A 14,058-nucleotide genomic window follows, 5' to 3' on the forward strand; every position below is an offset into this window, starting at 1 on the left:
CTAGTTACCCACTCGCAATAGTCGAAGTACAGCTAGCAACCCACTCGCGATACTCAATGTACCACTAGTAACCTGCTCGCAATAGTCGAAATACTGCTAGCAACATGCTCTCAATAGTCGAAGTATTGTTAATAACCCGCTCGCTTTAGTCAAAGTACCGCTAGCAAGCCACTTGTGATGGTCGAAGTATTGCTAGCAACCTGCTTGCACCAGTCAAAGTACGGCTAGCAACCCACTCGCGATAGTCTAAGTACCGCTAGCAACCCACTCACGATAGTCGAAGTACCACTAGTAACCCACTCACGATAGTCAAAATACCGCTAGCAACGTGCTCACAACAGTCTAAGTATTGTTAACAACCCACTCGCGATAGTCGAAGTACCACTAGCAACCCACTTGCAATAGTCGAAGTACCGTTAGTAATCTGTTCGCAATAGTCGAAATACCGCTAGCAACATGCTCTCAATACTCGAAGTATTGTTAAAAACCCGCTTGCGATAGTCAAAGTACTACTAGTTACCCACTCGCAATAGTCGAAGTACTGCTAGCAACCCACTCGAGATACTCAATGTACCACTAGTAACCTGCTCGCAATAGTTGAAGTATTGTTAACAACCCGCTCACGATGGTCAAAGTACAGCTAGTGACCCGCTCGCGATAGTCGAAATACAGCTAGCAACCCACTCGTGATAGTCAAAGTATTGTTAGCAACCCGCTTACAATAGTCGAATGTCCTCTGTTCAACACACACAAAAAAAAACAGTCAAAGCCACCTGAACCCCCAGCCATTCAATGTAATTAAAGTACTGGTGCTGAGCCACCAAGGACACAGCAACAACGTACAGACCAAACACATGAAGAAAGAAATCTAAAACGCACTCATGATGCTAACTCAACTGATAACAGTCTTCATATAACCTTTATTGAAACATTTTTATGCTGTTAAATAAGCATATATATTTCTGAGATCCAGAATGTGTAAACCTTTTTTGCTAAAAATACTTTTAAAACAATGTAATATTAAAAGTATTTTTCTGTTTACGCCAATAACAACTTATTAATGTCATGGCTGAATGGTTCATAAAATAACTAAATTGAAATGAAAACAGATAACCTTTTTCAATGATATTCAGATTATTGAGACTAGCAAACTCACACAGAAAATGCTTCATGTCAAAGACTGGAATTTTTCATTTTCAAAGAAGGACTGAAATCAAGTAAAACAATATTACTACAGAGACACTCAAAGGCAATAATACATATTTAAATAAAAAAAGAGTATGGTTTTATACATAAACCATTCCAAGACACAACAGTTTTTACATTTTAATTTCCACCTATACTAAACTGTGACTTTGTGAATTTTGTATATTTAGATTGTATTTAGACTGTGTTTCTTTGTGTATTTAGACTGTACATATAGTTTATATAAACATAAGCATTATTGCATAGACCAGTGGGCACCATCAGACCCAGCTTCCATGGTCCACAGGCTTCAGAACATGCTGGTCATCTTGAAGATTTTCAGCTTTGTCAAAAAGTGGAAATATAGAAACGTCAAGCACACTAGCATGTTTTTCATGACGTAAAACAACGGCGTCACATGACCAAACACTGCAATCAGACAAATCCGGACAATAAGGAAAGGCAGGTCCTGGACCATGACTCCCAGTGAGGACAACATGGGGCTATCAGGGGAGACAACCAGTCGCAGCACTGACAAGTAGGCCAGGAGGTAAACAGGAAAAATCCAGGCTGAGTAGTAGACTGACGGTTCCTCGGCCGCTCGAACCATCTCGGCCGTGTCCATCCAGAAGAGAAAGCTGTCCACGAACAGATCTGCTCTGGGCTCGCGCGCCCACAAAAATCCAAAGCGGCCAGAGGTGGCACGTGTGGAATAGAGGTAGGAGCTGCTAGATGCTCGTGAGAAGTACCCCTCAGAATCCGCTCTGCGGCAGCCAAATGACCCGTTAATGCCCTCCAGTTGTGTTGGCAAGCCATTCTGTCCTCTGTCCACACTGAGTTGGGACGATACTGTGGGCACCTGCTCCAGGTGGGTCAGGACAGGTGTGGGCATCTCAAATGCATGCTCCAGACCTTCAGCTAGGAGCCATGAAGAACACAAAAGCATCCATGAAGCAACCATAAATATTTCACATCTACAATGTGGACACAATGTGGACACAATGTGGACAACAGAGCGCCTCGTCACCTTGTCCAGTGAGGCGAAATGGCCGAATTCTCTCCACAACATCCACAATGACCAGCGAGAACAGCACTAAAGAGACAGGAAGCTCTGTGAAGCCATCAAAACGGTCCTCTCCATCAAGCTGCACCTTTGAAGGTTGAAAGACAAGAAAGATGAGAGGAGAGGAGAAGAGAAGGGAACAGCAGGCGCTTTGAACTACGAAACGGGTCCAGTGGAGAGATAATGAAAGTGGCCGAGTCTCGGGGCTTCAGATCGCACAAGGAAACCAACTGGCACTTTATATGGTCCGTGCTATAAAAAAAACCTCTACTGGCATGGTTTACATTTCATGCCTACAACTGCGCCGGTTAATGGGAAATCTGTTTTCACCGCCGGTTACTGAACAGCCCGGCACTAGTTAGCAATTTGGACTTTATTCAGTCAGAGATCCATGATACTTTCACTAGGCTAAAATTGCTGTAGCATAACCTTAAATGATGTTTAATGGCGTCTACAAACACTTACTACGTACAAATATGGAATGTGAAGGAGATGAGAAGTGTTATTACCTTGGAGCTGGCCACAACAATGGCAAAGCACGGGAGTGTGCTTAAAATGACAAAGGCCAAAGTCACGGGTCTCCTGCAGGAGTTGGATTTTAGAAGAATAGCAGATTAATAAGCGCGAAAAAGACGTCTTTTCTGTTTCTTTCAGCTGATTTATACTCTCCACAGCATGTGCTGAGCAGGACGGGACCAAATTCAAAGCATCGGCTGATTTGCTGAGCTTTGGAAAGGGTTGAAAAATTGTCTCATAAATCTGCAGAATTCTTTCAGAGGAATTTTCAGAGGAAGGGCACAGGATCAACACTCACCAGGCGGTGACCTCAGAGAAAAACCTGGACCTGAGGATGAAATACTTCAGAGGCACCCAAACCACCAGGGTCACCGAGGTCACATAGGCGATGGAGGCGGCCACCACCAGCCAGTAGGCCACCAGGTCCTTCGATCGGACTTGCCACATGAGGGAAGCAAACCGCTCCATGACCACAAAGATGGGGACGCAGAGACAGGCGTAAAGAAGCAGCTCGTATACAACGAGCTTGATGGTTTTTCCCAAGGACATCCTAGGTCCTGATGGCGGCTGAAACCCAGGTACTGTGAGCACAATTCCATCCAGTGCAGCTCCAGCGCATGGCTCAGCGCGTCTCCGGCTGGACTTTGGACAGTCATGGTCCTCCTCACTACCAACAGTGTCATATGCAGTGTCATATGCTGACCCGTCATGCTTCTGGTTTTATGAAGGGGTGGCCAGTCAGGTACGAAACTCCTAAATTTAGTTTAAACGGGGCTTCTGCAGGTTTAAGGAAGCCATGTTTTAGTCTTTTAAAGACATTTTAAGGCCTTTTATTAAATTTAAGACCCTTTATAGGGGTTTATTGGTGACATTTCTCCAAAGGCCAGATTTTTCTCAGCAGACATTGCGAGGAACAGAGGGCCAATTAATATTGTAAAATACCTTTTTGTATTTTGTATTTATATTGCTTTTAATAATATTGTATTTAATAATGTAATTATTGTAAGTAAACTTTTTTTATTTAGTATATTAATTTTCCTTTCAGGTTTACATCAATGCAAAGGTTATTTTCCCAACACTGCAGTTTAATAAAAACAAATAATAAGTAAATCAATAAGAATTATTAAAAAAAAAAAACAGGTACATATAGTAGGATGTAGGAACTGCTGGATAGAAATGCGATGCTTTAGGTGCTGATACATATTGGTCGTGTTACCTTGTGTTGTTGCATTTTTAACTATGGCTAGTTCACTTCTGCTCTTGTGTCGCACATAAGACTTGTAAAATGGTGCTTTCAGAGGCTGTTGTACGGGGTGGGTGTGGCTTTGAACAATGAGTGGAAGAACAGAGTAAGAACAGAGGTGTGGTGTTTGGACAAAAACCCTGTGAAAAGTAATAAACCCCCATTGTTACGTCCCTGGACGTACGCTCCCACGTGTTCTGTGTGTCTGGCTGTGTTTTTGTGTCCTGTCTCTTTTAGTTTATTTTTGTGTGAGGAGTCGAAGACGACCAGCTCCACCTACCCTCTGACTATTGGTCACCATCACCAATATAAAAAGACTTCAGATAGTGTTTGTGAGGTCCCCAGGGTCTGCTAGGCCCTTACTCTTTCGGAAGGTCCTCAGGGTCCACAGAGATCCTCAAGCAGCTCCGTTTGGGATTTTGTTTGTGTGATAGACTCCTTGTCGTTAGTCTCTGGTAGCCCCAAATGTGTCCCTTTCGTGCGAGTTTGAGGTTTCCCCTCTGAACATGCTTACTCACTTAAATAAAAGCACCGTTTTGCTTGGTTGTGTGTGTAACGGCGGGCCTCCACCTCTCCACACCCATGTCGTGTTTTTTGAACCCCTAGACACCCTGCAATAATAAATACTTTGTTCGTTGTATACTCTGTATTTATTTGGCTCACCACCTGCGAAAAACTTTAATCAATCACCAAAGTTACTGTACAAGCAGCGAATTATGCAGAAAAGAAAAGGTCAAACAGACCAGAAGTTCGGCAAATTATGTAGAGATTACAAAAAAAATTTGTAATCTTAAGTAATTTTGTAATCAGTAATTTTAAGACTGGATTTAAGGAGTACTTAAATATTTAAGGCCAATATTAATTTTTAATTAATTAATTTTCTAAAACCCAATTTAAGACTTTTTAAGAATATGCAGAAACTAGAGGTGTTAGAAAACATCAATACAGCAATATAGCGAGATATTTTATGTGCTGATATTGTATCAATACAGGGACATCAAATATCGGTATTTTTGTATACAAATTTAGTCCACAGGGTGGTGCTGTTGAGCATTTTCTTTAGCGAGGTCAGCGGAGGTGATAGTCAGTGTGCAACTACAACCTCCACTCCTGTAGATGGCGCTGTACAGCTGGGTAATTTGAATTATTGCCTGGCATTTTAGTTTTTGCTTCCTTCATGCTGACAGAACAAGAAGGTCTCGCAATAACACTGGATGCGCCTGGAAGCCTCTAGTTTGCCAAGCCAAAGATGCTTTCCTACAATAAATCTTAATAAATGCAAATATAATTTGGCTTTTAAGTATTAACATGTACCGTATCAGTTTAAACCCTGTTTAAAGCCCTCAGTAATTTGGACCTGAAGCTGATCTCTTCTTAAATACAACAATTAACCAAATTAAAGCGGCAACTCCTATTACCTATGGAGGCATATTATCTACATTCATATACAAACGATTAATTGATTTCTACCTTCATAATTTTCATGCAGAAAAATAATAGGTGGGTGTATACTATTTTCTCAATGACATGTTTGGATAAATAACCAGACATTCATTTTCAGATATGAAACAGGCCTGGACACATAAAACTGTACATTGGCCTATTTTTATTGTGAATACTAATAATTAAGATGGATTAAAATTGTACATACAAATGTTTGGGTACACTGAAACAAACTGTTACAATGAGAACTTTTTAAAACATTAACGTTTCCCTGTGGGTGAAGTTCAAAGTGAGGATGTTCATCTTCCATGTGCAAAAGGAGAAATAATTAAACAAAACCTATCATTAGCAACTGGCTCATGGTCCCGGGATTGACAATTTAAGAATACACTTGGTAAAGGAAGCCCAAAAAAAAAAAATTTAAAAAAAAAATGAAGACGACATCAAAAATCTTGTAGTTGGTCAACAACAGTAAGATGGTTATTGAAACGTTTGACTTGCTTTTTTCACAACTGAGTCCTTCTGCTACTCACAAATAACAATTTAGGGTTTAATAATGTAGAACAGAAACAACAGTGCTTGAAGAGTTCCTCTTGCCCTGGTGGTGGTGATCATTGAAAGCTGAGAAACATCATAGCAGCTAGGGCTGCGTAATAGAAGTTTTGAAAGGGTTTAAACGTGATTTCATACGTCATCATTGGCTTATCAATCCTGGATGAAGAGACACCACTCCATCAGTCTAATGTCTCCACTGTCTATTGTTTCAGCAGATGTGTCATGGTTTATTTTAGTCTCCCAGCCCTAGCAGCCTTCATTCAGTCCCCTTGAAATGCATTATGGTCATAAAAAAAAAACTTCTTTACCCACGGTCAGCCAGCAGATTAGTGTTTCCTTTAGCATGGATGAGAAAGATGAGAGATCCGTAACGAACAGGGGAACTAAAAAAAATAAAAGTGCACCACGTACGGGAATTCCCATACCTGCCTGCCTGACGTGAACCCGTTCCACAAAGCAAGCAGCTGTTCCGAGTCGACAGAACAAGCCTCCGACGTATACGACTACGGTAGGCGGAAAATTACAAAGGTGCAGACTTCCCTCACTCTCTGCATCTAAATATTAAAGTAATGTGCATTCAAAATAGCAGAACAGTAAATCAAAAGTATAAATTAACACACAGCTACAAAATAAAAACTTGGTAACAACTTAACACTGAATGAAGAGATGCTGCTCCACAACAGACCCCCCCCCCAAAAAAAAACCAACAGGGTGGGCAGCTGCAGGAGCTCCGGAGGTGTGGTACAGTAACACGTGCAATGCTTACACCACTCCACCTCGGCCTTCCTCGTCTCCGGCGGCTAGAGCGCGTCGCTGCAGGTTATACGTGGAAAAAAAAAAAGAAAAAAAAAAAAACGGATGGAGAGGGTCTGAGTGTGTTCCTTCTGAGCCTTCCCTTTCACAAAGAAGCCCCACTTCCTCAGAATATAAAAAGGTCACCACTGCTTGGGGGTGATGCCTCCAGTAGTCAATAGTACGACCACGAGTGTGTGTGTGTGTGTGTGTGTGTGGGAAGTGTGTAAGAGGTAAGTACGCAACATTTACATTACTGTTGAGTCAATGGATGTTGTTGTCGCTATGCATGATGTCTGTGAATCTGTACCTGTGTTTGTGTCTGTGTGTTTCTACAAATGCATTGAAAAGAGGGGAGCAGGGCGTGGCCCTGGTTCTCCATCGGCTCTATAGCAGGGCTTTCTCCACAGGGTACGAGGCCTGCTGGCTGTCTACGGCAGGAGGGAGGCTGTGGGCGCTTGGGCCGCTGTAGCTGGGGGGTGGCACTGCCACGCCAGCTGGGGCGCCAGAGGGTCCCTGGTAGCTCACGTCTGCCGGGGCCACACTGCCCAGGGAGGGGTTGTACACTTGAGGCTGGGCCATGTACATGTGGACGTCGCTGGGGTTAAAAAAAAAACACAAATGCAAGAGATGAAACGATGACGTAAAATCAGTCATTTTCACAAGAGGACACACTGAAGCTAAATGAAATGTATAATTTACAAAACTCCTTACTCTATTCAATATAAAACTAAGAAATAGTAGGATGAAAACCATATGGGCATACATGACATTCTGCCAATGAGAGCAAAAACTGAAAAGGACAATATTTTTATCTAATTTTGGGCAACAATTGACAGTAAAGAAAGTAAACAATATTTAATTTTTAAAAAATGTTTAATTACCAACTGCTTATGTGTGTTCAGTATCAAGTCATTTGGATTTTTTTTAAGGCTTTAAACTAAAGAATTCCTTCATAAATCACAATTGATATCTATATCGAATATCAGTTTCGCCCAATGTGTTACTGCAGTCGGGTGGGCGTACCTGGCAGGCGGCTGGCCTGGCATTGCGTTGCCAGCCTGATTTAGAGAGGGGTGTTGCTCCAAAGGTACGCTGTAGCCCTGCACTGGTGCGCCACCGATCACATACGGGGTCCCTGCAGTCTGGCCTGGGTACACCTGTACACAGGAACAGGTAATAGGTATATTGATGACTGGATATTTATTTTGGGCACAAAAGGTTCAGACGGGGTCTCCTATTCCAATCCACTCTGTTCTCCTTTGTTGTCCCTGGCTGGTGGAACAACTTGCCCGGCAAAAAATATATATATATATATAAAATTTCTTTGTCTAGCACCTAACAATTTCCGAGCATGTTCTATTCTTGACAAGTTGAGCCTTATTAGGCTCAACTTGTCTTATTTTTGTCTTATTTATTTTTTTTGTCTTATAAACTTATTTTGTAAACTCAATCTATAGAAACCGAACGAGAATTGCTGGTGTCTTCCTCTTGTAAGTCGCTTTGGATAAAAGCGTCTGCTAAGTAAAGTAAAGTAGAGATGGGCGCCACTGTACCGGTTGGGCCGTGTTGGGCGGCGGCTGCTGCTGCTGCTGCTGCTGCTGCTGCATGTAGTACTGCTGGCTCTGCAGCTTGGCGTACATGGCGTAAACGGGGTCCTCGTTCATCAGCTTGGCGTACAGTGACAGAGCCTCCATCACCTTCACGTTCAGCTCGGACAGCTCAGAGTGCTTCCTGAAAACACAGCACTGCCCCTCAGTGGACGTTCAGCGGACGACATGCTGGTGTCGTGAGGAAGAAAATAAAAACCATTTCTACTGCATGTCTGTGGCAGAACCTCCGTACCTGTCGATATCTTCAAGTTTCTGATCAATGAGAGGACCCATCTGGTTGCAGGCACCTACAGGGACGAACATGAATAAATAAAAGCACACTGGAACGCACAGTGCATGTGCTGAAGAGCGCCGGGGGGCAGTCCTACCTTCGAGTTGGAGTAGCTCACATGAGTCTGACTGGCTGTCTGTTGGGTCGGCGCTCTGGATCATCTGCAAGAGCTGGTCCATCTTCTCCTAATAAACACAGCAATGGTCTGTTGCATTCAAGTGGCTAATAGCAAGCGCATTCAATAAACACATTACAAAGGGCATAGCGCATTTCAACAACCGCAGTCATTGCTCCTTCATCCTCCTACCTCATCGATATACACCGGCTCAGGCTCTGGCTCAATGGTCTCCACTTGGACGTCCTCGCTGAACTGCACAGACTTTTTCTCGGTTTTCACTAAAAAGAGAGAGAAAAAGACAGAGCTGTTGTGAAACAAGAGAACTGGAGGAAAAAAGGAACAGTGGAACCGGGGGGGGGGGGGGGGGGGGGGGGGGGGGGGGGGGTCAAACACACAACTCAGGTGTGCACAATGCTCCACAGACACGGTACAGCCATTCTTCTCATTAACTTTAATCAGAAAATTAATAAATAAATAAAATCAATTGCTAAAGAGATTTGCATACATAGAGAAAAAGAAAAACTCAACTCATTTCAGGCTCCGCCGTCAAGTCTGCTGTTACGAAGTTAGATGGAAACAGCCCTATGCCCTGGTACGTCTCCCCCTTCCACCAGTTGGGGTCACTGTGAGAGAGTCAAATAACCAGCGCTGTTAAACTTTTGAACGGGCGCGCAAAGCTGAAAGCTGACATTGTCAGGGACGGCGCAGTTGACCTGTCGTCTAGGATGGTGATGATCTCTCCGGATTTGAAGGTGAGCTCGTTGTCCTCTGCGGCCTCAAAGTCGTATATTGCCCGGACCTTGCGTCCCTCCTGTTTGCCGGGTGCGAGGAGGCTGTTCGCGCTGGGGTACAGGCCGGAGAGGGAGGTCTGGGACTGCAGCCTCTGCTCTTTCAGGGACAGCTCAATAGCTGTAAAGGAGGAATTGGCGAGATGTTATACTGCCGGTTAAGGACTCTCCATAGAGCAGAGATCACGGTTTCTGCAAAAACAGCCAGTTGGCTCACCTTTAGCAAGGTCCTCCTCTTCCTTTTTGTGTGTTGTGGTGGAGGGGTCTTTGGCCACTAATGCTGGGCTAGCTTTAGCCTGTTCAGCTGCCTTAAAAAAAAAAAAAAAAAGTTGGATAAGAGTTCACAACGAAAAAACACGGACAATTTGATCTTAACGGCCTTACTTGGGAGCCCACTGCAGGAAAGGTGACGCCCTGCTCTCTGAGGTTCTTAATCATTGCCGAGATGAGACTGAGCTGAGGGTCACTGCGGAAGTCCTCAGCCCATTCAACCATGAGCGCCTTCAGTTTCTCACACACTTTAGGGTGGCCCTGAAAGACATTGCCAAACACCTTAACCACAATGCTATCTCTCACATACATACATATACATATACATTATATATATATATATATATATATAAAAGGTGTGAGATAATATTGATACAGCAATATATTGTATTGATACAGGGACATTAAATGTGTATACAATGTAATATCCCCACCGATTGTACACAGCATCCTGTATTTCAGCTCTGTTTTTACATTTTCATTTTGAATTGTACAGGGTGGGCCATGGATACACCTTAATAAAATGGGAATGGTTGGTGACATTGAACACATTTTATAAGTGGTCAGAAACCTGTAAATAACTCATGAAAGAATAAAGCACACCATTGTTTTTCTTGTGAAACTACCAATAAATTTGATGTGTCACATGACCCTCTTCCTATTGAAAAACAAAAGTTGGATCCAATGGCCGACTTCAAAATGGCCACTATGGTCACCACCCATCTTGAAAAGTTTGCCCCCTCACATATACTAATGTGCCACAATCAGGATGTTAATATCACCAACCATTCCCATTTTATTAAGGTGTATCCATAGAAATGGCCCACCCTGTAGAATATTGCAATATGTATACCATCACAATATATATTGATAAAATCGTATTGTGACGATCCTTGCAAATACACACACACACACACACACAAAACAGTACTGTGGCTCTGTACTTTTCAAGTAGGGCGACTGGATACATACCTTGTTTAAGACGTTGCTGACTTCACTTGCAAACTCTCTGGAGCACACCTCTAAATGGAATATTTTACCACAGTTTGATACACAAGCACCAAGTAGCTGTGGGGGGGACATGAGAAAGTGTGGTTAGAACAGTAATGGGCAGCTGTGGCCAAGTGGGAAAGCAGGCGGACCCATGAATCAGAAGGTTGCCGGTTCGAAGACCCGCCGCTGAGCAAAGTCCCGTCCTCACGCACTTTCGTGGCTGTCCACTGCTCACTAAAGCAGAGGACCTGTTTCCTCACGTCACCGCATGCTGTCACAATGACATTATTCCCGTGAATTGAAGAGCCACGACCCGTTCAATTATTGCTACACAAGCATATTAAACAAAATACTTGTACAATACCAGCACAATACTACTTCACACGCTTTTCTGGTAATACTGAAGTAATCAATGTTCATTATCCATTCATGAATAACACCCTACACATCTCATAACAGAAAATACACTGCATGACCACACAATGACCAGCAAAATGGAGCGGCAAAATTGTCAAACTAAAAGTTATAACAAGCCTGAAAATCTGAACATCAGCGACATTGTTTCTTCCTCCAAATTTAAAAGGAGACACGCGGCTGCGGAGGTGCTGGAATACGGAAGCAACGCACACATTAGCACGAGACGTGGTTCACTACGCACACTGCAGACCTGCGCTAGTTTTAAACGTGGTAGTTGTAAACGTGCAGTCTTGCGGGAACTATGTACTTCATGTTATACAGTACAGGCCAAAAGTTTGGACACCTTCTCATTCAATGTGTTTTCTTCATGACCATTTATGTCGGTAGATTCTCACTGAAGGCATCAAAACTATGAATGAACACATGTGGAGTTATGTACTTAACAAAAAGTGGAGACCTGGCCTCCACAGTCACCGGACCTGAACCCAATCCAGATGGTTTGGGGTGAGCTGGCCCAACAAGTGTTAAACACCTCTGGGAACTCCTTCAAGACTGTTGGAGAAGCATTTCAGGGGACGACCTCTTGAAGCTCATCGAGAGAATGCCAAGAGTGTTCAAAGCAGGAATCAGAGCAAAGAAACTAGAATATAAAACATGTTTTCACTTATTTCACCTTTTTTTGTTAAGTACAGAACTCCACATGTGTTCATTCATAGTTCTGATGCCTTCAGTGAGAATCTACCAACGTAAATGGTCATGAAAATAAAGAAACTGTACATTTCATATTTCGATCACATCCCAATGACTTTTCCAGATCTTTGTGTGTTTATTTGTCGTATTCCAAAACTTGAGGCCTGGAAAATTCTGTTCAAATTCCATGACTTCAGGTTTTTAATGACTGTAGGAACCCAGGGTAAACATTTCCATTTCCGGCATTCATCGGACGCCCTTCCCCAGAGCGAATAACTGGAGACAAGCGGGGGGTTTGAACCTGTGAATTTGCGGGCTTCTGGTTCAAAGAAAGCGTGTTGTCAACTAGGCTACTACAACCTTAAAGCGCTGGACTGCAGGCCACGGGCCTCGGCTTTCTTACCGTCAGTGCCTGCATGGCCACGTGGGGGTCCTTGTGGTTCACCCTTCTCATGATGGAGCGCAGGCATTCTTTTGGCCTTCAAAAGAGACAAATTAAATTTTCATTAATTTGACGCAACAAGCATTCAGTTTCCGAAAGGAAAAAATAAATAAAAAAAACACGGTGACTTTCGTGGGTGCAGGGGAAGTTCGAGTATCGAAATGGGCGTGGTCGTCTTACAAAACTCACCCTGTGCGCGACTGTCCTATTTTATCGCATATATCCAATATGAGGCCCCAGTCCTCAGCTGTATTCATCTCACTGGTCGCTTTCTCTGCACATAAAACAGTGTGTTAGAACGCAGCCAATCGACAAATACTTTCCATTAAGAAGCCACTTTTAACCCGCTGTTACGCGGCCCTTTCACTCGACCTCTTGCTACGGTTCGAACATTTTGTCCACGTCCGTCCTGTCCCTGGCAACTGTAATGTACAGCACTTTTAAAAGGGCTTTATTAATACATTCGGCGTGGTGAACATCACAAGAACCAGTCGGCGGGTCGCCGGTTCGAGTCCGCTGCCGGTGTCGCGGTGTGTCACTTCACCTCCTCACTCCGGAACGAAATAAAAAAAAAACCAACGCGGGGACCCGTGGGCGTGACGTCACGCTAACAAGCTGACGGCCAATTAACACAGGCCCCGCCCACCGTTCGGCGTAAACCTTCCGGAATGTTCGAAACCGTTTAACATTTACAGCGTTTACCAGACGCCCTTATCCAGAGCGACGTACAACCAGTAGTTACAGGGACAGTCCCCCCTGGAGACACTCAGGGTTAAGTGTCTTGCTCAGGGACACAATGGTAGTAAGTGGGGTTTGAACCTGTGTCTTCTGGATCATAGGCGAGTGTGTTACCCGCTAGGCTACTACCACCAGCCTTTAATTAAAAATAAAACGGGTTACCGGGCAGCTGGCACTTAAGGGCTCTCGGCGCCGACGCCGCCACAACTGCGCAGTCATCGTGCGCGCCGGGCCGCGGCCGGACGTCGAACTTTACCCGGCGCCGTCGGCCGGATCGTACGAACGGGCGGGCCGAGACCCTCGGGGCCGGTCGGTCGAGCAGCGGGGCGGCCCGCGGGGAGCCCGGCCGGCCGTGGGCTCAAGACTCCCGCAGGACACGGGCTTGTTAAAACGCGTTGCGCCGCAGCTAGCATGCTAACGCGCCGGCCGCTCCCGACTCACCAACATCTTGGTCAAAAGGGTTGGACGTGAAGAGAGGCATCGCCGTGACGAAAGCGGCGACAACAACAGCGCAGTGCGGCCTCTCCTGGTTCTTCCCCCCCGTCAGCTGGCAGTAAACGGGCAGGCGGAGCTGTTACGCGGCATAAAAGTAGCTCTCCATCAAAACAGAGGGGCTCTTCGGGGGTGTAAACACAAGTGCATTCTGGGTAAAAGGAGAAGAGGGAGGGGGGGGGCACACGCCTAATTCGCGTTTATTTCTTACTTACCCCCAAGATGGCATTAACGCGCCGCTTTTGTGGTTCAACGATAGCAGACAGTGTTTCTTTTCACTGCCGCTATTTGTCTTGTCCCCATCTGTGGAAAGACCACGTGACGGTCAGGTGACTTGATCATATGACTCGCGCCCTCGTCACTGACCTTACGTCATCACAGTCCACGGGCATTGACGGCCCTTATCCAGAGCGACTTGACAGGGACGGT

The 14,058-nt window shown here is 44.5% G+C and overlaps 2 protein-coding genes across 4 annotated transcripts; both read right to left on the minus strand.

Moving 5' to 3' along the window:
- Window positions 1-1,209: 1,209 nt before the first annotated feature.
- tmem236 (transmembrane protein 236) lies at window positions 1,210-3,402 on the minus strand. The gene is made up of 4 exons (XM_028975717.1): window positions 3,063-3,402; window positions 2,758-2,830; window positions 2,213-2,336; window positions 1,210-2,103 (listed from the first exon to the last, which is right to left on the minus strand). Exons 1-4 carry the CDS (start codon window positions 3,311-3,313, stop codon window positions 1,496-1,498), a joined length of 1,056 nt encoding a protein of 351 aa, XP_028831550.1. The 5' UTR covers window positions 3,314-3,402; the 3' UTR covers window positions 1,210-1,495.
- Window positions 3,403-5,593: 2,191 nt separating this feature from the next.
- stam (signal transducing adaptor molecule (SH3 domain and ITAM motif) 1) lies at window positions 5,594-13,953 on the minus strand. Of its 3 annotated transcripts, none has more exons than XM_028975713.1 (15): window positions 13,845-13,953; window positions 13,579-13,708; window positions 12,589-12,673; window positions 12,361-12,436; window positions 10,830-10,925; window positions 9,972-10,118; window positions 9,805-9,895; window positions 9,513-9,708; window positions 9,328-9,422; window positions 8,989-9,077; window positions 8,779-8,866; window positions 8,643-8,697; window positions 8,354-8,531; window positions 7,824-7,957; window positions 5,594-7,395 (listed from the first exon to the last, which is right to left on the minus strand). In XM_028975713.1, the coding sequence occupies exons 2-15, from the start codon at window positions 13,616-13,618 to the stop codon at window positions 7,185-7,187; spliced, it is 1,581 nt and encodes a 526-aa protein (XP_028831546.1). In that variant the 5' UTR covers window positions 13,619-13,708; window positions 13,845-13,953; the 3' UTR covers window positions 5,594-7,184. The 3 variants fall into 3 exon arrangements, with proteins under 3 accessions (XP_028831546.1, XP_028831545.1, XP_028831547.1); XM_028975712.1 differs by having other exon boundaries at window positions 13,579-13,753; XM_028975714.1 differs by lacking the exon at window positions 12,589-12,673 and having other exon boundaries at window positions 13,579-13,753.
- Window positions 13,954-14,058: the final 105 nt, after the last annotated feature.

The sequence above is a fragment of the Denticeps clupeoides genome, chromosome 4, assembly GCF_900700375.1.
Source record: "Denticeps clupeoides chromosome 4, fDenClu1.1, whole genome shotgun sequence".
Taxonomy (NCBI): domain Eukaryota; kingdom Metazoa; phylum Chordata; class Actinopteri; order Clupeiformes; family Denticipitidae; genus Denticeps; species Denticeps clupeoides.

Bases quoted from the DNA above. Each gene is read 5' to 3' on its own strand.
- tmem236 (XM_028975717.1), bottom strand. From the start codon at position 3,313: ATGTCCTTGGGAAAAACCATCAAGCTCGTTGTATACGAGCTGCTTCTT. The intron at 2,831-3,062 runs GTGAGTGTTGAT...CAACTCCTGCAG, and splicing joins TTCTCTGAGGTCACCGCCTG to GAGACCCGTGACTTTGGCCT. The intron at 2,104-2,212 runs GTGACGAGGCGC...CATGGCTCCTAG, and splicing joins ATTTCGCCTCACTGGACAAG to CTGAAGGTCTGGAGCATGCA.
- stam (XM_028975713.1), bottom strand. From the start codon at position 13,618: ATGCCTCTCTTCACGTCCAACCCTTTTGACCAAGATGTTG. The intron at 12,437-12,588 runs GTGAGTTTTGTA...TCTCTTTTGAAG, and splicing joins ATAGGACAGTCGCGCACAGG to GCCAAAAGAATGCCTGCGCT. The intron at 9,896-9,971 runs GTAAGGCCGTTA...TTTTTTTTTAAG, and splicing joins TTCCTGCAGTGGGCTCCCAA to GCAGCTGAACAGGCTAAAGC.